The 21,976-nt window shown below is 36.1% G+C and overlaps 1 protein-coding gene across 48 annotated transcripts in view; it reads left to right on the forward strand.

Annotated features, from left to right (window-relative positions):
* The first annotated feature begins 4,523 nt into the window (after positions 1–4,523).
* PCM1 (pericentriolar material 1) overlaps positions 4,524–21,976 on the forward strand; it is a 78,868-nt gene continuing 61,415 nt past the window's right edge. For 7 of the 48 annotated variants that reach the window (XM_019737978.2, XM_074329733.1, XM_019737985.2 and 4 more), the window contains exons 1-9: positions 4,632–4,976; positions 6,534–6,603; positions 14,075–14,219; positions 14,861–14,978; positions 16,375–16,620; positions 17,641–17,910; positions 18,597–18,767; positions 18,952–19,068; positions 20,557–20,745. In XM_019737978.2, the coding sequence (XP_019593537.2) occupies positions 14,883–14,978; positions 16,375–16,620; positions 17,641–17,910; positions 18,597–18,767; positions 18,952–19,068; positions 20,557–20,745 (1,089 nt within the window). In that variant the 5' untranslated portion in view covers positions 4,632–4,976; positions 6,534–6,603; positions 14,075–14,219; positions 14,861–14,882. Of the gene's footprint in view, positions 5,172–6,533; positions 6,604–14,074; positions 14,220–14,860; positions 14,979–16,374; positions 16,621–17,640; positions 17,911–18,596; positions 18,768–18,951; positions 19,069–20,556; positions 20,746–21,976 lie in introns of all 48 variants that reach the window. The other 41 variants (XM_074329749.1, XM_074329759.1, XM_019737983.2 and 38 more) reach the window with 32 other exon arrangements.

Genomic DNA, 21,976 nt, shown 5'->3' on the forward strand with positions numbered 1-21,976 from the left:
CATATATTCTCTTGGTATATCAAAAATCACATAATAAAAACAATCATTAGATTTAGTTACAGTAGTAGTATAGAGGTCACTGAAGATTTTTCCTTTAAATTCTATCACCACCTGCAGGTTAAATCTAGGTACTGCACAAGACTGTCTTCTCAAAGACCAAATTAATGAACATCAAAATAAATGAACCTGCAAGGCATTCCGGACATAAAGAAGTACAAAAGGCAGGGTTTGGGTTCTAGCCATGCTTAAAATCCATCTTTGGATAAAGAACACACAGAAAACATTAAAGAAATAATCCATATAGCCCAAAAGGTTATATTGCAAGTACCCCCCATCAGTGTCATACTTAATATTAAATAATAGAAACAAATGGTAATTTACATGATTAAAATAAATAACATTTTAAATGATTTAGTTTACCTAGCATGAAACATGGATTTAGTTTACCATTAAAATCCAAGTCCTTGACTCATTCTGTCACTACCTTAGGTCAGGCCTTAGTTATCTCATGCCAGTTGCCACCTGTTATTCTTGTCTTTCTCCTCTCTTCTCCCTAGTTTGTTCTAAACATTGCCACTAAAGTATTAAAATAGCTCCTTAATTATAACATTGCCGCTTCCAAAATCTCAGTTGGTTTCACACTATCTATAGAACAAAGCCCAAACTCTTCAGATCAACATTTAAGATTTTCTAGCTTAGTATCAGCCTGTTCATCAACCTTATTTTCTTCTTCTGCCTTCCCAGCCCCCACTGCACATGCCGCCTCTGCTTCACCTAGCCTGCTTTCTGCATTATCTATTGCTTATTCTGGATGTATCGTCTGTGTTGAAGGTGTGGTCCTTTTCATTGAACATGGTTCTTCCATTTAGGCCTCCTCCTCCATCTTTAATACACCTGTTAAATTGTTCTTAAATGTGGAAAACTGAGATATAGTTTCAATGTGTATCTCTTAGCGGCCACTCATGTTCCCCATCTATATTTCCACCAGACAGTTGCCCCCAGTTTCATCCTACTTGGAAATCATGGAACGATCATTATCTTGGAGGTAGTTTGTCAATACTCTTTCTCTAAATTCCTACAGCACTTACTGTCTGTATTATTTATTTGCCATATTCATACACTACTGGTACTAAACTGATCATTTGCACAAGTTTTCTTTTCTAAATTAGATGGTACTTTTTTTGGAAGTCCGGATAGTTTTGTAGATTTTTTGTTTTTTTTCTTTCCTCTCTCCCCTGCTAAGATCAGTAATGCCCATATTTGAGTTTAAGTACCCCTTTTAAATGAGAAAAATTTTCAGACTTCTCCCTCCACCACAGACATATTTCTGGGTCCGTAAATTAGAAAAACATGAATGATCATACTGATTTTAGTAATGTTTTTGAATTCATATGAATTGTTTCAATGACAATAGCTTCAAAATACTTAAAAATAATATTATGTATGTATATGAGTGAACCAAAGTTTTGCCACCCCAAAATTACCTTTTGGCATATTGATTTTAGGCTGGTTGTTTAAGAAACAAGACCCTTCGCCTTATCTGCCTAAAGGAATTCAGGTAGGAAAACCTGCTTAAAGGAAGGGAGCATCACTTAGCACAAACTAAACTAACAGTAGCAAAGAGAGAAATCTAGGAAATCCTGTTTGTTGAACTTCCTTCTGCATACCATTGTTTCTATGTGGCCCAGCAAGAATTTGTTTATCACGTTTGCTCTTTCTACTTACCTGTAAATTGCCTGCTTTCCCTTTGACGTCCCAGGCATCTGTCTTCTCTTTCGTCCAGAATGGCTTGTAAGCCTAAACTGCCCAATGTTTCCTTGGGGCTCATGTTCTTATGGTACTTCGCGCAGATACATCTGTAATAAATTCTGGACATTTTCTCCTGTTAATCTGTCTCATGTTAATTTGAGTATTATCTCAGCCGAAGAACTTAGGTGGGAGAAAAAATTATTTTGCACCCCCTCATATAAAACAAATGGTGATGATAATGATGATGACAGCTAATATTTTGGGGTCTTATCATATGCTAGTACTTATTTAATCAGAAATCCTTCCAAGGCCTCAGTAGACCTCAGTTTAAACCTGGGCTCTACCACTTGGTGATTTATTTAACCTCTCATTTGTAAAATGGAACCAATGTAGAATCAATCTCGTCAGTAGAATTGTGAGAATTAAGAAAACCACAACAGATGAAATGCTTAATCCTGTGCCTTGTACAAAATAAACATTACTTTTAAAAAAAAATCCCAGGTAGGCAATATTATTATTCCCTCCCCTTCATTTCATAGATGGGGCAATTGAGGCTCAGAAGGGCAAGTAACTTCTCTAAGACCTTAGAGCTGCTGGAATGGTGGAATTAGAATGAGGCCGAGGGTACCCTTCACTACAATAAATACCTAATCCTTGGTTTCTCTGTTCTCTGAGTTCCCACAGCACTTTGTTTTCTTACAAAACAGAATTTACTTACATCACACCCTATTTCTTCACCATTGACTAAAGTATGAACTCTTCAAGGGCAGGGAGTATATTTTTGTTACCTGATTAGCAATGTTAAGACACACAGAAAGTACTGAAAAAATGCATGATAGAAAAATAGTGTCAAAGATCACTGCACTGACTAAACCTGGATACAGTAGCAAGTTACAATAGGCTGGAAGAGCTGAATTTATCTAAATTATGTATTGAATTCTAGTAGTTGGTTTTGCAAACTATTTCTGTTGGTTATTGAGAACAATTTGTTGTTGGAACCCAGGTGCCCATTGTAATGCAGGGTCTTAGATCCCGCTCCCCACACAAGAACGCAGGATATGGTGAGGCCAAAAAGGAACAACAGCCATAGATAGGGGTGTCACACCATTATATTCTTGATGCCAGCTGGTCGAGACACAAAAGCAAACATCTGCCAGTACCCCAACAACGGGTCTTCCTGCACCCCAGTCTCGCTGGCACCTGGGAGAGACACAGGATCAACACGATCTGCAATGTAATCCACTTGCTAACCGCACTTGCTAGGTGTGGGGACAGAGTCCCAGAGAGCAGTTTCCAGGCTCTCGGCCTCACATAGAAAGGTGCTGGCTCGGGTAGTAGATGGCTATCAGCTGTGGCTAATTGGACGTCAGCTGTAACCAGTGAGACAATTAGCCACTGATATAACTGCCGTGGCTGCGCTGGTTGGAGTCAGGAGTGGAATCAGTGAGTTGGTTGGTTGGCAGGCAGAAAAGTGGACAGCAGGTTGCAGGTCGTGTGACTCCAGCCACCAGTGAGACTATAGTGGGGTTGTCCAAACAGTGCCCCGCGGGCCAACTGCGGCCCACAATCCATTTTTTTATTGGCCCACAGCAAATTCCAAAAATATATTTAGTTTACTTAAATAAACCAGGTGAGGCAATACATACTTCACCTCGAGTGAGTGGCCCGGCTGTTTGTGTATTTTACTGCATATGGCCCTTGGTTAAAAACGTTGAAAAAAGTTTGGACACCCCTGCTATAGTGATATGACTCCCCTACCTATGGCTCCATGGGTGTTCTTTTTTGGCCTAGCCATATACTGCGTTCTTATGTGGGGAGCGGGACTAGAGGCTCCACAGGCCGCCTCACAGGACACTACGCGCAATCCGCTGTCTGCTTCTCTGCCAACCAACCAACCAATCCCTTTGCCAGCCTAGCCATGGCAGTTGTATCAGTGGCTAATGGCTAACTGGTTACAGCTGATGGCCACTTATTAACTGAGCCAGCAGCTTTCCACGTGAGGCCCAGAGCCTGAAAACTACTCTCTGCGACTGTCCCCACACCCATTCCTCATTCCTCCTTTTGCTTAAAACAAACTTATCCTACAATTACAAACTGTCTAAAAAGAGAATGCCCTTACACTCAAGTAATATTGACTGGTGTTTTAACTTCTCAGGTAGGCACGCTGAAAGCCTTAATTATCCCTTTGTTGTATTTTGTTGTTTTACGAGAGAACCTATCAACTTACTAACCTTAAAAAATCTGCAGCTGAGAGGAGCGTAAAGAAGTCAGTGTATAGTTTTAGAGAAAATTTCTCGATATAATATTTGATGTAAATCATCTGGTTCTTCTAAGGAAAAAGTAGGACATTAACCCAAGGTGGTATTAATCAACATTTATAATTCTCCCATTAACTGTATGACTTCAAGCCAATTAACTCCCGTGGCTTTATCCTTCACCTATAAACCTAGGGCGAGATAGCAAAGACCGTTTTGTTTCCATCCTTTCGTGACCAGGATGTGGGTGGACAGGGACTAGAAAAGCTATCTCTGTCTTTGGTCTTTTGTCCTCCTTCCGGCACCGTCCGGAGCTGACACCCCCACGGAAAACAAGAAGGCACCCACGCTGTTTTTCCAGCCTCCATGAAGGAGTTGGGGGGTGCGGGGCCGTGAGGGGGGTGGGGCAATCCACTTCCGCTCGGGCCTCGACTCCCTCGTTCCGCCGACCAGCGCCGGAAACCGCATAGTACGCTGGGATTTGTATTCCTCTCCCTCGTGGCGGATGGGCCGGAGCTTACATCCCGGGGTCGAGCTGGTATTCTGGGATATGTAGTCTCTGGTTGTTCGTTGGTGTAATTGGAGTCTGGCTGAAGAGCCAGGGGTTGATACCAGACTCCGGCGGGTCACATGATTCCAGTCCAGAGCGTTGATCGCACTGCGGCTTCGGCCCGGGAGAGTGCTCGCCTGCGCGCGGCCGTTGCCGAGGAGACGGCGCACGTCCCACCGCGCTTGCCCCCTCTGCAGTCCCCCGCCCCTCTTCTCCCACCACAATGAGATCCTAAGATGGCGGTGGCTGCGGTGGTTGGCGCCGACTAGCTAAAGTAGGAAAGGCGGCCATTGGGCCGTAGGCAGCCAGGGGACTTGAGGACTCCCCCTGCTGTGGTCTGTCAGGGAGGACCGCTGTCGGTGGCGGGTCGTGGGGGCTGACCGCTACTCCGCCCTCGGCAGGAGCGGCTGTTTCGTTTACAGGTAATGCCTGCGCGTCCCCAGCCCTTGGCAACCGAGGGCAGCGCGGCGCGCAGGGGCGGGAGAGCAACAGTTCTGGGACAGTTGACCCTGTAGGGCCTGGCTTCGGGCCCACGCGTCTCCGTGGGCTCCTGGGTCTTCCTGTTGCCTGGGCCGACAGTCCGCTCCCTCCGCGGGACTAACCGACGCGATCTCCGGGTGAGCATCTGGAGACTCGTTAGCGACTGCGGATCCCCCTTCTTGCGTCCTCGCCCCTTTGTTTTTTTTCTGGCCCTGAGGGGGAGGCCGCCTTGCGTCCCGGGTGCTCCAGGAATATCCCTTGCAAGCCGAGGAAGCGGAGCTGGGGCTGTGGTTTGGTTCCCAGAGGCAGGGGGTCTACTTTTCCATAGCAAGGACTTAGTGGCCAGTCTTCGTCATTGCGCCCCCTCCACCTCACCCCACCAATTCCATTCTGTGGGGGCATTTAATGTCCAGATCGGGTGAGATAGGACGGGTGAGGAGCGAGGCGACTTTTGGGTTAGGCTGTGAGCAGCGGGATTTCTGCTGTTTCGGGTATTAGAGCAAAAGGGCCGCGCGGGAGGCGTTCCTGACTTGGGCTAAGTGGTGCTTTATACTTGCGAGGAGAATGTTAATAGCTCTTACCTACCTTCCTCCCATTTCTTCCCTTCTCCATCCCTTACTGCACTCCAGTTGGAATGAGTCCAGTATGGGGAAAACTAAACGCCAAATGGGTTTCGGAAAACGTTGCTTGCTTTGCAGAAACTGGTGTTTGGGGAGAAGGTAGTAGGCCCCACTAGTGAGACGGGTCCTCCAAACTTTTCATCCCGCGGCTTCAGGAGTTAGCATTGTCTGGGGGTAAAAAAAAGTTTTTTTTTTTTTTTTTTTTTTGGCTGTTTTGAGGTGTACCTCATGTGCCCTGCTGGTGACGGATCGTGTTTTGGCGCTGGAAGAAGCGGGCTTTCTGGGCGCCCCTACCACCCCCACCCCATAACTGCTTTCCAGACTCCGCCTACTGGTATTCTCTAGTTACTGGAGTGGGTGTTGTAGAGCTCCCCGGTGCACCTGCTCATTCCTTTCTCTATCACCTTCCCCGTGATAGGGAAGGAAACCATTAAAAGACTGAGTTTTTGAACTGAAGGCAAACCTGGTGTTTATGTAGTGACAAGGTTGTTATGAAACCTAGCTTTAAATAAACGTTTTTTCTTCATCGGATAGGCAAAGTTCCTGAATCGTTTGAGTGATAGGAAGTTAAGGACTTGATCAATCCGAAAAGTAAACTTTGGCATGGATCTTTACATAATTAGAGTTAACCATTGGCCTTACATTCCAAAGTAGGTATCAGATTGTTGTTTGGTAGGATCTTGTAAGTTTAGAGGATTTAAATATTTATGTATATCATCACGTTGTTTTTCAAAAGGATTGAAGTAACAAGTTTAAAATACTGGATTTTTTCTTTCCTTTGGTTTTCTAAACGTATTTTAGGTTATAAATGTATTTGTTATTCTATACTTCAAGTGTAAATAATTTATTGAAGGTTTTTGTTTTTTTTTTAATCAAAAGCAGGCAGCAGCTTTGAAGTGTGAAGCAGGAAAAGAGGTGTTTCTGAGCTGCAAAAACTAGTTTCTAACAGGTAATTTGACATCTTTATATATGCATCGTCCTTCCTATTGAAGTAGAGGGATACTTTAGGATGGAGAATGCTGTCAAAATACCAGTGCCTGGTTGAGGCCCTCTCTTAGTAAACAGACCATCTGGGTTTGCTGCCCTGTTTGCCCTGCTTTTTGGCATGCCACTTTAGTCTGACTTCATACTTTTGTTAGAAAGGAGCCATGCCATTCCTAATTATAAAATACTAGAATAGTTTATGTAATACCTTTTGAAATGTCTTTGTCTTCATAGAATTTTTTCAGTCCATTTGAGTTTGAATTTGTCATATAACAGCTGTTTGGATAGCCAAATCATTTCATCTTAAAGTTATCTTTTACAACTTTTCTATTAATTAGCTGTTCCTATTTTTTATTCAAAAACTTTACTTTTTGAGGTTGTTACATATATTACTGACTGAAGTTTTGTTTTTTCTTTTAGCTTTATAAAATTACTTTAAACATTAGTTTTAATGCATACTCATTATCAAATGCCAGTTAGGTAAAGATATTCTCTGACCAGAAGAAAAAAGTCAGTATAAGTTCATTGAGGGAAACTGAAGTTTGCTAAGAACAACTTAGATATTAAATGACTAATGGATGGGGATTAGAAGAAATTTTTGTTAAAAGAGTTTTCAAAATGTTCTTTGAAGAAAATCTCAGACAGTCTGAATTTAATTCTGGTAAAATTTTAGGACAGCCCACTTAAAAAATTTTTTTAGTATGTTCTTGCTTTCAAGGAAATCAGACAGCTCTTCAGCTCTATTACGAAATAAACTGACCCTCATGAGAAAATAAGGACTGACGGTAGATTTGTAGCTTATTTGTAATTTTCAGTAGTATTTTCTTTTTTAATTGGAATACTATAACAAAGTAGGACAAGAAAAATTGAACTCGGGAAATGTCAAATATTAGTGTGTGTATTAGAGTTTTTAACAAGAGTATATGGTAGGAATCTGGTAAAAGAATTATAGGATCAGATATAAACTAATTTTCCTTTTAACACATTAGGGAAGGTGGATAAGATGAAACAAAAACAGGGCTATTGAGTCAACTCACATTAGAAGACCTTGGTTTTCTCGATAGGGGATTTGGCTATTTGTGAAGGAGGCAAGTGTATTTGAGACTTGGAACGAAACATGAAGCATTTGGAATTACCACGCTAGGGAATTCAATAAGCCAACAAGGGATACATAGCAATACATTCATCTTACAAATTTAATTGAGTGCCTCCATATGCTACTTAATGTACTGGAGATACGGCAGTGAGTGAAATAGCCCAGATGTCTTAACTCATGGATTAAGTTGACATTTTGAAAATGTTCGTGTGTGTGCGTCCGCACGTGTGTGTGTACAGTATAGCTTAGTATACCTTATGGTGGACACAGGAAGTACCACTTTATAACTTTTCCCCACTGCTTGACAGTGTGAGAGGATTGGTTTGGCAGAATGGGCAAATAGGTAAGGAAGTCAGGGATGCTAACAAGGTACTTTTGGTATGGCTCACTTGGGTGGATTCCTGGAGAGAGAAATGACAGGGTCGAGAGCAGGTTCAGCAGGAATGAGAAAATGAGAGCTAGAATACAAGAATTTATGATCAGAAAGAGGGACTTCAGAAGTTCAGGATCTTGAACAAATTACCACTTCAGAGTGAAAACAGTATTGGAATAGAGAAGATGAGATGGACATTGGAATTGAGTCCAGAGTCTTAGAAACATCATTGCAGATGTTCAGGTCATGCAAGCAGGGAATGAAGTGGAGAGTGAAACCATGAGCTAGTGGTTATCAAAATTGCAAGATTTTCTTGGGGAGGAGAGTGGGAAATGGTGCCCAAGATAGGGGAGTGATATTTTTGATGGCTAATGTGTTCAAAAGAGGAAAATTAAGCATTAGTTAAATAAAAAAGGTCTGCAGATGGTAGCCTTTCCCCATGAATCTGGAAGATTAGGAAGAGTAGCATTTTTTATAAATTATTTCCAAGGAAATAGTGCTTTCAGAGGGATTGGAATTTTATTGAAGCCAAAGAAATAGGAATGTTTGGGAACAGATAGAAAACGGATGTAATACCAAACACGTAATGCATTTTGTTTTCCTCAGTTTCCATTAAAAGTGCTTATTGTACACTGTATTGAGACTTTCAAAACTGTACGCAGTATTTCCTTTTTATGATTTGTAAAAGAAATACCCCAAATTATGCAATGTTTAGAAAATTTGTACAGATACATAAAATGCCAGCTTTGGGTATTTCTGATTTTAAGTAAATATTTTGGAAAAAACTATACTTGATACATTATTTTATTTGGATGAATATTTCTAAAACCTTGATTTACAGTGGTCAATTGATAAGAGACGATTATGAATAATTTATTGCATTTAAGAAATAATATCTGAACTTTAAAGATTTTAGGAAAATAATCTTTTTTCTTGATTACTTAATTTCTTTGAATTTCTTCTTTGTGTTCTTACTTTAAAAGTAAACCTTAGTTCTCGCTGGAGGGATGTCTGCGGGCAGTGGGACACGGGGCTGGGGCACCTCGTGAAATAAATACAGGAAAGTAAGGGGTGAAGAGGCCCCAGTTTCCCCTCACCCCTCGTGCATATCTCGTTTCATAGTTAAGCTGCACCTTCGACTCACCACTGCAACTGAAACTTTATAGTCGACAAGAAATGAAGCAGGTCAGCAAACGAAATATCGCCCCTGTAACTGATCAGGATTTTACTCTGAAATTATCTGAAAATGGAAACCAAAAAATGTCAGAATCCAAATCGTTAAGCGTGTTCACAGTGACTTGGGAATCTTTCCACAGTTTAAAATATATCCACTTATAAACTAAAGATGGTAACTTGAGTGCAGACGGATTCATTTTATAATCAGAATTCAGGTTTACTTAATTTTGATCATACCTGTGGCACCGTCCATTCCCTTTCCCACTTACATATTTTGCTGGTGGGACAATCTCAAGAGCTTTTTTCCAGTCTAATAAAACGGCACAAGACAAAACCAAAACCAAAAGTAAACCTTAGTCATAGGCATTTTCATGGCAATTATGCTGTGATATTCTACTTACTAGATATACAGAGGGTACCAAAAAATGCATATACATTTTAAGAAAAAAAGAAACTATTAAAATTGTAATAATATATACCGATAACAAAAGATGAATACAAGTCATGTGTATACATTTTTTTGGCACCCCCAGTATATGACACTTTGCTGTAATGAATTCTGCAACAGGATTTGCTTCAAAAAGATCACTCACTGAAAGTAGCTTATAAATTGTGTTTTTGCATTTTGTATCTGCAGATAAGAGCCAAATAAGGCTGTCATAAATAGCTAAATGAAACTTATAAATAGTAATTTCAACGTAGTTTAGTAGGTCAGAGGATGCCTAGAAGTGCTTTTTTAAAGTAGAATTTTCCTTTTATCCCCATACCATCACCCATCACTTGCACCACCAATTGTATTCCAATGGTTTCACCTTTTCAGTCTCATTGTCCGTTAAACTTGCCTGGAAAAATCCCAACCTTGGATGGATTCAATGGAGTGTTTATATCAAGGCTGATGAGAACTGCTGGGGGAAAAAAAATTAACACTGCGGATAAGTGAGATGAGTGAATGTTCTCTGCTCTTACCTGGGTCCTTAATGCTCCCATCATTCTCTGTTTCCTACTTTTCTCAAATCTTTCAGACACTGCCATCTCACCTTCTCACATTTAAAGAATAATTCTTTCTACTTCATATCACTTAGGAACTCCCTGAACTTCCAACCACAAAATCTGCTAACCAGCCTTATCCAATTCCTTTTTCCCTTTCCCTTTTTCTTTCTGTGAAGAGATGTTTCTCTGCCTGTCTAAAGCTAATCATGTTTCTCATGCTCTGGATAGTTTATATTAGTATGTTACAGAATAAAATTGAAAAGGTAGAAATACTATATTTTTAATGGTGACTTTGAGGTGGTTAGAGATGTTGGCATGAAGAAGAGAGAAATGACTTGCCTTTATTTTTTAACTGTTATATGGGGAGATAGTTACTCGCTTAGAGAAATCAGCTGAATGTTAACGTAATGAATATTGATCCACATGCAGTTATTTAGCTTCATACTAATAATTTTATTTATATAGGGATGTGCCTTTTAAACACTTTTTTTATCACTTTGTTATTAAATATTCTAATTGTTTATGAGACCTCGTATGTCAATCACAATATAGCAGTAGACAAAGTTGTTTATTTTGTAAACTAAGAGACTTTGCTTGGTAAATAGTCTTTTAAAAAAGATTTAGAAAATATTTGATGTCTTTTCCCCAAATTAATTTCAATGTATTTAAATTGTTTTAGAAACTTATTTTAATAGTGTTCAGTCATTGGCCTATAAATGGATCCTTAGAAACAGCTCTTCATTTTAGGGGGAATTTATCATAATATAAAGATAGGATATAAAACATTTCTCCAAATACATTTTTAATAAGTTTATCTTAAGTAAATTTGCTTTATTACTCTACTGATAGAAAGTATAACAATCTCTATTTTGAGAAAAAATTGATACGTAAGAGTTTTTACTTAAGTAACCTTAATTTCCATTTTAATTTACAATTTTAGACAGTTTGCGTTTAGTACTTTTAAATACAGTATCACCTTTACTGCAAATGTATTTTTTGAGCTCCTAGTTGCAAAATGTTGAGTTATTTAAATGGGTCATTTCAGTTCACCAGACATATTTCTCTACGGGTATCAATTATTTTGTCAAATTCTTAAGTATATTTCCAGTATAAAAAATAAGGTATTGCTGAAAATTGATAAAGACAGAGGAAAGAGGAAAAATCATCATATTCTTAGCCCTGTAACTGACAATTTCTTTCATGCAAGCATTTTAGTATATGCGTATTTTCTTAAAATCTGTGTGCAATTTTTCATGCTTTTTTCCTCTTTTACACTATATGATATAAACAGGCAGTATTGTTCAGCCTTCATAATTATGTGTTTTGAAGGGTATTCTTGTCTAATGGCATTCAGGCTATCGTTTGATATTTAGTTTATTTGCAGTGGACCAAAATTACAGCATAATAAATAATTTCCTTCCTTATAGTGCCCCCTCCATATTTAAGATTGTTTCTTTAGACTAGCTACTGTCAAAACTCAATTTTAATTCTTGATACAGTATCGCCAAAATGCATTTCAGAAAGGTTATAGGAGTTTAAATTCTCACCATAGTGACAGAATTCTGGTTTCCCTTTGCTGTCATTAGTATTAGGTAATACTGAGTAAATTTAATAGTCCCTTATTTTAATTTTCTACTGGACTTTATTAATATTTTTATCATTTTACGTTTACTGATTTCTTTGTAAATTGCCCAATCATACTTATTTTTTTGGGTTTTCTTTCTTTTTTTTTTTTTAGTGATATTTGTGTTATTAATTTTTAACAAATTCTTCATGTAGTAAAGATAATAACTGTATACATTTCTTTTATAATTTTTTTCCCCAGTTTGTCATTTACTGTTTATTCTCAGCATACTTAGGATTCACTTTTATGTGACTAAAATCTGTTGAGATTGTTGTCTTTTTATTTCTGCTTTCCAAATTAGTAAGATCTCTCTTTTTAAAGGCCATTCTATTTTCTTATTTGTCTGTTGTTTGACTTTTAAAATGTTATCTATCTATTTTTTATCTACTTACTATCTTGGTGTTATGGTATTAAGGCAGCCTTTCTCAATTGGAAAGAATTAAACTTAATGCTCTAAGGCATCCATTGTTTACTGTGAATTAATTCCTCTTTTGTGTCTGGGATGGTACTGGGTATGTACCATCCTTGGAAGAATTGAAAAAACAGTCATTCAAATCATTTTTCTGTGTTCTATGTTTGAAATGAAGAATATCAGTTAAAGAAAGGCTGGTAAAGCTCTAAATCTTTTTCAAAATAGTTAGCAAATTGTCCCATCAATTAAGTAATCCTACATCATAAAATTGTAAAGATTAATTGATAAAATGCACATAAAATATTTAGCATGGGACTTGGCATATATATACATATATATGTATATATATGTATATATATGTGTGTGTATATATATATATATATATATGCTTACACATATAGTAAATACCAATATATAGATGTTAGATATAATTGATTTTTCTCATTTTTTTCTAATTGGGTATATTTGAAGATTTTTTTGGGGGGGCTGGTACTAATTTGGCTATGTAGCCGCTTAATGTGGTTGAATATCTTACTCTCCCAACCTCTACTGTTGCTACTCTTGCTCTTGCTTTCATTTTTCAGATATTAAAATTTTTTTCTGGCTTGTTTATTCTGACTTGCTTTGTCAAATTCCAAGAAGAATCCCAGTGGGTTTATTAAGCCTATACATTTAGAAAAAAATGGTATGTTTATAATGTTTGTCTTCCCACCAGGAAGGTAGTTTGGTTTTTGATTTATTGAAATTCTGTTTGTTTTTTTTTAGAGTTTAATAGTGCTTCTTCACATAGGGCAAAATTATGTTATTCCTAGATACTTTATTTTTTTATCAGTACTATAAGTGATTATTTTCCCCTGGTATATTTTTTAAGAGGCTGTTGGTGGCGTTTTGAAGTTCTCTAGGTTTTTAAGTGCATCTTCTTTAAGAGTGCCACCTTTTCTCTTTTCAATATAAATATTGCTTTCATATTTTTCTGTTGTTTAGAACTTTCAAAACAGTGCTAAATAACTAATAAATGGCATTCTTGTTTTGGTCTTTATTGTAATAGGGATGTCCTTCATGTCTTATTTTAAAATTACTGGTTTAAAGCAATACTTCTTTCAACTCTGTAGAAATTTATTAAAGTAATATATACTCCTTGAAAAAAACAAACTATAAAGTACATACAACTGTAAGAAAGTGTCAATGTATTGTACTTTTTAAGATTTTTTTCTTTTCCAAATTTGAAGTGTTGAATTTTATTACATCATTTATTTCGAGAACATAAAATTTAACCTACTACTTCGTCTGTTAATATATTATTCTAATAGATATTCTAGCGTTAAAGCATCCATTTGATAAATACTACTTTGTCGTGGATGATAACCCTTTTAATATTGTGCTCTCATGAGTGGGATAAAGTAGGATCTTAGAATCCAAGCGCCTGGGATTTGTATTCCTTTGACGTTTTTAGCTGAATGACCTTGGCAAAGTTATCTACTGTGTTTCCCGAACATAACCAGACAATCAGCTCTAATGCGTCTTTTGCTTAATATAAGACTGGGTCTTACAGTAAAATAAGAGCGGGTCTTATATTAATTTTTGCTCCAAAAGATGCATTAGAGCTGATTGTCTGGCTAGGTTTTTTGTTTGGGGGAACACGGTAACTCCTTTGAATGTTAGTGTTACTGTTTGTAAAATGAGAAATCTATTATAACCCTGATGTCTAATGGCCTTCCCTTCCCTTGAATGATAAAGTTATCTCACCATCTCTTCTTTCACTCAGTCCTCTAACCTGTGCAGTTCCACTCCCAATGGAAATCCAAAGTCTTCCACCAAATATGTAGAGATCTTAGTTTCTCATGATCATCTCTGCTTCTGAACCTCTGCTTCTACCATTGCTGCTTCTGTTTCTCATCTCTCTGACCCAGGTATGAAATTCTTTACTATCTTCCTTGATTTTCACAAAATCTCCACAATACAATTTAAAATAGGATAGTAGACACTAATATTTTTAAAGTGTTTTTAGCCACTGTCTTTGCACTTAGTCCTACTTCTTTCTTCCTGCCTTCTTCTCATCTTACTTACCATTACTTTGCTTCCTAGTAAAACCAAACCTTTCTCCATGTTTCATGCAGAGCAGTTTTGCCTTCTGAATCTTCGACACAAAATGAATGCCCAGGTCTTTGGGGAGTGGGGGTCTTTAGGTTCTTTGCTAAGAGCACTTTTGGTTCTAGCTATTAATAACTTTTTCTTACCTTGTTACCTTTTAGGACTGTATTGAATAAATTAAGTACAATAATCTTAAAAGCTTTCAGGCCAGTACACTTAGTGTATATTCTGAGGTTTTCCTTCCCCTCACCGACACTCCAGCTGTTTAACTCATGTTAATCATAATATGCCTTCAACTGCTAAATCAATTTGTTCGTGATGAGTGGTTGACGGTGCCTCTTTTTATTTTATAAAATCAACTTTTCTGAGATTCCTTTATATTGCTAAGCTTCATGGAATGGTTTAAAAATTAGAGTTTGTTTTTATGTGTTAAAAAGGTTAGTTTTCACTTGTTTTACAGAAAGTTAATTGTTAAAGCCAGTATGGCCACAGGAGGAGATCCTTTTGAAGAAGGTGTGAATGACCAGGATTTACCAAACTGGAGCAATGAGAGTGTTGATGACCGACTCAACAATATGGTATGATGTCTTATTGATAGTTGTATTAGTAGTATTAAAACACAACTTTCCCTTACTTAGCCAAATAGAACTCACTTTGTATGTTTGTAAAGCAAACATATTTTTACTTGCTGGCCAAGCTATTAACTGACACAAGATATTAGTTGAAGATATTTTTGTTTGCAGGTAGCAGATATCACTTGAGTTAGCTTAAACCAAAAAAGGAAGGTTTTTAAAATAAGGATGTAAAGATGTTTTATGGAAAACAATTAAAAGGAATAAAGCTGGGTTTTAGGAAGGGATTGGAAAAAAGAACTAGAAGGTTGTCAAGAATTAATTTTTTGCTGCCCTTACTCTGCTTTTCTCTGCTTTTAAGTGCCTCTGCTTAACACAGCTGTTTCTTCACAGACCAGCTTTCTCTCTTGTCCACATGGAGCCGCCTTTTCATTCTAAGGTTTTCAGTTATGGCTGCAATTATATACTGACTAGTAATCTCTTAGCTACAATTTGAAATTTTAAAATATGATTTTCCCAATTTGAATTAGATACGCATCCCTTTTTCAGTCAGCTATGGTCAGGATGGGGTTGGGTAGGTAGAACAAGAGGTTGGCAGGAACACCCACACATGGGTTGGGGTAGAGGGACAGTTTGTAGAGAAGGGAGTTTTGTAAATGAGGAGGATCTCCCAAAGGTTTTACTAGCAAAAGCTAACAAAATTGTTTGGTGGGATTTGATAGACTTTTTTTGTTGAATGAGTTAGGTTATGTGGGTATAATTAAGTACATAAAAATGTGTTTTAGATGAACAAGTGTTTTTTATCAGATCTTATACAATGCATTGTTGCCTATAAAAAATGTTATATATATGCTTACCATGTACTAGGCACTGTGTTTTTATGTATGCTATTTTTAATTGTGTTTTAAAGGTGACACTTCTAGAGATTAAGAAACTGCGACTGGGAAGTTAATTGCCTAGGGTCACACAGTGGAGCATTTTTCCAGAAAACTTTACTTTAGAACTCGAGTTGATTATAGGTCTGTTTTCTTATACATAGTGACTTTAAAGGAAGTCAGTAAAAGTATCTAGAATTCATTTCATTATTTAATTATAAGTAGTAAAGAACCATTTCTAAAAATGCTTTTGAAAATAGACTGTCTAGGGTTGGAATTTGGGGGTTTACATTTGTTAATGATCTATGAAAAGGAAAGTAATCTATTTTTTGAAGAACAATCCAAGAAATTTAGGCTAGACATAGTGGGAAATTGGTTAGTAGAAGCAAATAATTGTCCCTAGGACTGTGTTTATGTGAACAGTGTTTTGCCATTTTTAAGACTGACCAACGTTTTTTTTCAGCATACCAAATTATTTTCCTGGTTTGGTAGCGGACATAGTAACTCTTGCCTTTACTTTTTTAAAGGATTGGGGTGGCCAACAGAAGAAGGCAAATAGATCATCAGAAAAGAATAAGAAAAAGTTTGGTGTAGAAAGTGATAAGAGAGTAACAAATGCTATTTCTCCGGAGTCATCACCAGGAGTTGGAAGGCGAAGAACAAAGACTCCACATACGTTTCCACATAGTAGATACATGACGCAGATGTCTGTCCCAGAGCAAGCCGAGTTAGAGAAACTTAAACAGCGGATAAACTTCAGTGACTTAGATCAGGTTTGTGAATTATTTTAAAAATCAAGTCATAACGGGGGGAAATTTTGAAATGGATTAATCATTTGTCTTAAGAATAAAATACTGAGCTGTTTATTTCCTTTTCTTAGTTTCTGTGCATGTGAAAAGAATTTTAATCAGTGGTTATGGTACTGTGTTCTTTGAAGGGCAACAGAGTCTTATTTCTAAACTTGCTAAGGACAAGTCTTTCTGGACTTTATTACTATAGGATCTGACTAACTTAAACAATTTCGTTATGAAACTAAATTTTGCATGGTAGTACTGAATAAGAATGCTATTAAGGACAAGGGAAGATCCAGTTTAGAATATTTAGTATTGGCTCATAGTGGAATGTTCTGGATAACCTCAAGTTTAGAGTAAAACTATAGTTCGTATTTGTAATCACTGAAATAAAGTTTAGAACTAAGAGCAAGTAGAAATGATAATGAACTTGTAACAGATAATTTACTATCACATCTATACTTGACAAAGATAAACAGGTTTCCAAATATGGATAAAGGTAGATCAAGTCTAGTATGGTGAAGATAGTGATCATATATCATTTAGTCATCTATTTACTAATTGTTGAACACTTACTGTATGCCAGGCACTGAGCTAAGTACTTTTTCAGGTAGTGCTTCTTAAAGACACATTGTTATGCTGATGTTCATATTAATTAACATTGATTCATTGGGACTAAAGCCTATATAAGATTCTGTGGACAAAGAAGAATAGCAGTATGAGTTATAAATATGGTTCATAGTCCTAGTACCTCATTTAGACTAATCTTGCTTACATTCATCAATTGAATTCTGTGATAAAATTAGAAATTGGAAGTACTAATCAAATTTTGGTATTTTAGTAGAATTTTGTAGATCTGAAGCTGTTTCAAATCTTACTACAAGCTGTATATGCACACCTCCCGAATCAGTATGTGATGGTGAAACTAAGTACACTGGAATATTTTTTAAAAAATTGTTGGAAGATTAATGTTTGTGGGTTTGATTTCTTTTTTATATATAGAGAAGCATTGGAAGTGATTCTCAAGGTAGAGCAACAGCTGCTAACAACAAACGTCAGCTTAGTGAGAACCGAAAGCCCTTCAACTTTTTGCCTATGCAGATTAATACTAACAAGAGCAAAGATGCTGCTACAAGTCCTCAGAAGAGAGAGGTGATTGGATCAGCACAATGTAAAGAGTTGTTTGCTTCTGCTTTAAGTAATGACCTTTTGCAAAACTGTCAAGTCTCTGAAGAAGATGGGAGAGGAGAACCTGCAATGGAGAGCAGCCAGGTCATAAAATTTGCTTCTTTTACTCTTTGCTTTCACAAACCTCAAAGTATAAACATTAACATAAAAAAAATTAAATTAGGTTATGTACATAGGAATTTTAGTTAGGTAGAATTAAAGTACTTCCCTGACACTCATCATTAATCTATCACATTTATTCAAAATAATGCAAATTTCTTTTACCCAAAGTGACTATAGAAATAAATGGCATATTGAGGTAAATCAACCTTCTGCCAAATGCTATATTGACCATTGTTAGTAAAGGGGGTCTGGGAACAATGGGATTAATAGATTATTGTAAGAATTTTTTAAAATTATGATATAATTCTTTTAAAAGTGCTTTCAAAAGCATACTACTTGAAATTTATAAATAAATATAAACATTAGAAAAACATAGTTTGGTATGCATCTCTATAAATAAAAATTTTTAGGTAATATAGATTAAAACTAATTTTGAAATTTTAAAATTAATAGTAGTTGGAGCTGTTACTATTGGCAGTTACGTTTTGGTTAAATTCTAAATTTGATTCAGATCTTTTGCATGTATGAATTCACACAAGAATTAGAAGTATCTTTTGTTGTTACATCTGAAATTTAAAATCCATAAAATTGTTGCTGTTGAATGAGTTATGCTAAATTTTACATACTGTTTACTTTCATGTTCTTTTTAAAAATATTTCCCTCTGCAGATTGTAAGCAGGCTGGTTCAAATTCGTGACTATATTACTAAAGCTAGTTCCATGCGGGAAGATCTTGTAGAAAAAAATGAAAGATCTGCTAATGTTGAGCGCCTTACTCATCTAATAGACCACCTTAAAGAACAAGAAAAGTCATATATGAAATTTCTCCAAAAAATCCTTGTAAGTTTTAGACCTTTTAAATAATGTATTAAGTTATTTTGTAGCATGTCAGTGTGTATGTACTGATGACATTCTGATGCCACCTCAGAGGAATTGATATATTTTCAGAAAATCGTGTCATCCATTATAACATTTTATTGCCCTTTTTAATAGTTGTATGATTTATACCACTAAAATATTTCAGGCTAGAGAAAATGAGGAGGAGGATGTTCGGACTATAGATTCAGCTGTGGGATCTGGTTCTGTAGCTGAGAGCACATCGCTAAACATAGATGTGCAGTCTGAGGCTTCAGATACCACGGTAAGCAGCTTTTTGGTAATTAAAGTGCTAGAAATGAAGACTTAAACTTTTCCTCCATTTTTGAAGGTGATATTTTTATCAGCATTCCTTAATGCAAAGTGTTTTTTGGGGAAGAAACCCTCAAATTATTAATGCTGAATATATTCTTTTTAAACATGGAAGTTAAAGTTTTATTTATTACCATTAAAGATAGTTTTAATAGTTGATTTTAAAATCTAGTAATTTCCGGTCTTCAGCTTACAGACACATGGTTTTTCTAGTTTGTTTCATGAAGCACAGCTTTATTCATTTGGAGGAACATGGGGAAAGTTCACATTCATCGCGGATGTAAGAGCTATAAGTAGAGAATATCATTGCTTAGCATATTGTCTATTGGAAAAGTCTCTAAGTTCATTGGCCATTGAGGAGTTATTTTAAGGCTAGTAGGATTTTTCGTTTCTCAGGCTAGCCTAAAACTGGAATAAATCAGATGACTGAAAAGTGGAGATAAAAATGGGACAAGTTAGCATTTCCATTGTGATTCATTCACAGCGAGAAAAAATACTATAATTTCTGACTGCAAAATGAAATTTATTGAAATACTTCTTTCAAAAAAATAATCAGGAATTTATTTTTGAAGAAAAATTTGTGAAATAAACTTAGTTTATAGAAATTAGTGTGCTTTGAAACGAGTTTGCTTTTTAGCATTTTTATTTTATGCATAACAGATATACCTATAATCATGCATTTGTAAACTTGAAAACCTGTTACCAGTAATGACTTTTCTTGTGAAAGGGTAACGATGTATGTCTATGTTTTGTTTTTGAGATATGTTCCAAATACTATTCAGCATTAGGAATTGGAGGGTTTGTTTCCTTTTAGAATTGACCTGCATAGTTTATCTGCCTCCTTTCTCTTTCCTGCCCTTCTTAATTTGAAGAGGAAATTTGAATTTTTTTCACTACATTATTTTCACCAGTAGATACTCAGGCCTGATCCAAACAGTTGTTGAAGAATGAATTCTACTGTGGGGAAATTGTTTTTTCTATTTACAGTGGTGCTGGGAATAATTTCTTCCTCACATTTCATTCTTGCAGAAATCGAAGGGTTGGGGGTGTGTGGGTAAAGGAATGCTATTGGGTGGGGTGGGAAGTGGTATAGTTGATTATTATAATTTATATACTAGCACTTATAGTGATTACTGTGAAGATAATTTTTTATAACAAAATCATGATATTATGAAAGTTGATTAATAGCATAAATGTTAAAATATGCTTCAGCAGTTGTTATATAGCTTGAGAATTGCCCAGCGTAAGATACTTAATTACAATAAGCAATAGTCTAGTGTACAGAAATTTAAAAGTCTTAATTAAGCTTATTGCCACTTGGGGGAGGGTGGATTGATTTTTTAAAAGATGGATTGGTAAATTTTTTGTATTTATAAGGCGGGCTTGTATGTTAAACAGGAGTTTGTGTTAAGAAATTAATATGCTACACTATTTAATAAAGGAGGCATCTTTTAGTCTGAGAATTCGGCCGTGCATTGAGGACAAACTAGGGAATTCAGCTTCACAAGAACAGGTTTCAGACATTGACGTTACTACAAGTCCAAAAGGGAAAGTTGACAGACCTCCTCAGAATGACAGGGAACTGAGGCCTAATAGGAAATATAGCCGAAAACGTGGATTTCCCTCAAAGGTATACTTCACAATATTAACTTGGGAAGTCTCTAAATGAGCAACTCTTTGTTAATATTTCCTTTTTCTTATTTGCTTTTCTGTTGTTGCTATTACTCTCTTAAATATGTAAATTGTTAACATGCTTAATTATACTGTAATTTGCTATAGTAAAATGCTGTCCTTTAGTGTTTTTACTCTTTTCTGTTTTCTTATATTCTTCTCCATAGATTATATTTGGCAGCTGTTTTTATTTGTGTGAACAAAGGACTTGAAACTTAATCCATTTTCCTTTTTAAATTTTTTTTGTTTTTTTTTTGTGCTAAAATCCATTTCCTTTTTTTGCTACTGAGAACTCATAACACAAAATATAGCAAAATATTTGCCTGGACCATTAATTGCCTTTTGTTTCTGATATTTGTGTTCGTGGATTAAGATGATACTTTTAAGTTTTGTCTTATTTCCTGTAGTCATTCATTAAAGAAAAACAAAATAGAGCAAGTTATTAGCATTCCTGTCTTTGTAAGAATGAAATATTTTTAGTGTTGGTTTATGGTTTTGATCCTGTTGGAAACCCTTACCATTTTTTTTTTTAAGATAATGCTTAATTATCCAGTGACTTGTTTGCTTATATCTTTGCTATTTTTTTTCCTTGAATGTTTGCTGTAAAGGTTCTTTTTTTTTTAAATTTTTCATGATTTGCCTAAAGGCACTCAGGAAAGGTTTAAAGACAACTATTTGTGTACTTTCACTTAAACAGTTTGAATAAAAAAATAGCATTTGTAAAAGGGCTCATATCCATTTGGCAAGAATAAAGTACTATTTTAATAATCGAGTATTGATAGGACTAATTTCATGTTTTATTACTAGCTTATTACCTAGGATTAGTCTTTCTTTTCTATTATGTACCGTGTTTCCCCGAAAATAAGACCTAGCCGGAGAACCAACTCTAATGCATCTTTTGGAGCAAAAATTAATATAAGACCGGGTCTTATTTTACTACAAGTAAAATTTTACTATATTTTACTATAATTTATAGTAAAATAAGACCTGGTCTTATATAATGTAATATAAGACCAGGTCTTACATTAATTTTTGCTCCAAAAGATGCATTAGAGCTGGTTCTACGGCTAGGTCTTATTTTCGGGGAAACACGGTACATATTTTATATTTTTGTGTCTGTTTAAAAATGACAAAACTTAACCTGTAGGTATTTTGGCTTTTTTGTTTTGTCTGACTCTCACAAGAGTTTG

The sequence above is a fragment of the Rhinolophus sinicus genome, linkage group LG04 (genome assembly GCF_036562045.2).
Source record: "Rhinolophus sinicus isolate RSC01 linkage group LG04, ASM3656204v1, whole genome shotgun sequence".
NCBI classification, from domain to species: Eukaryota; Metazoa; Chordata; class Mammalia; order Chiroptera; family Rhinolophidae; genus Rhinolophus; species Rhinolophus sinicus.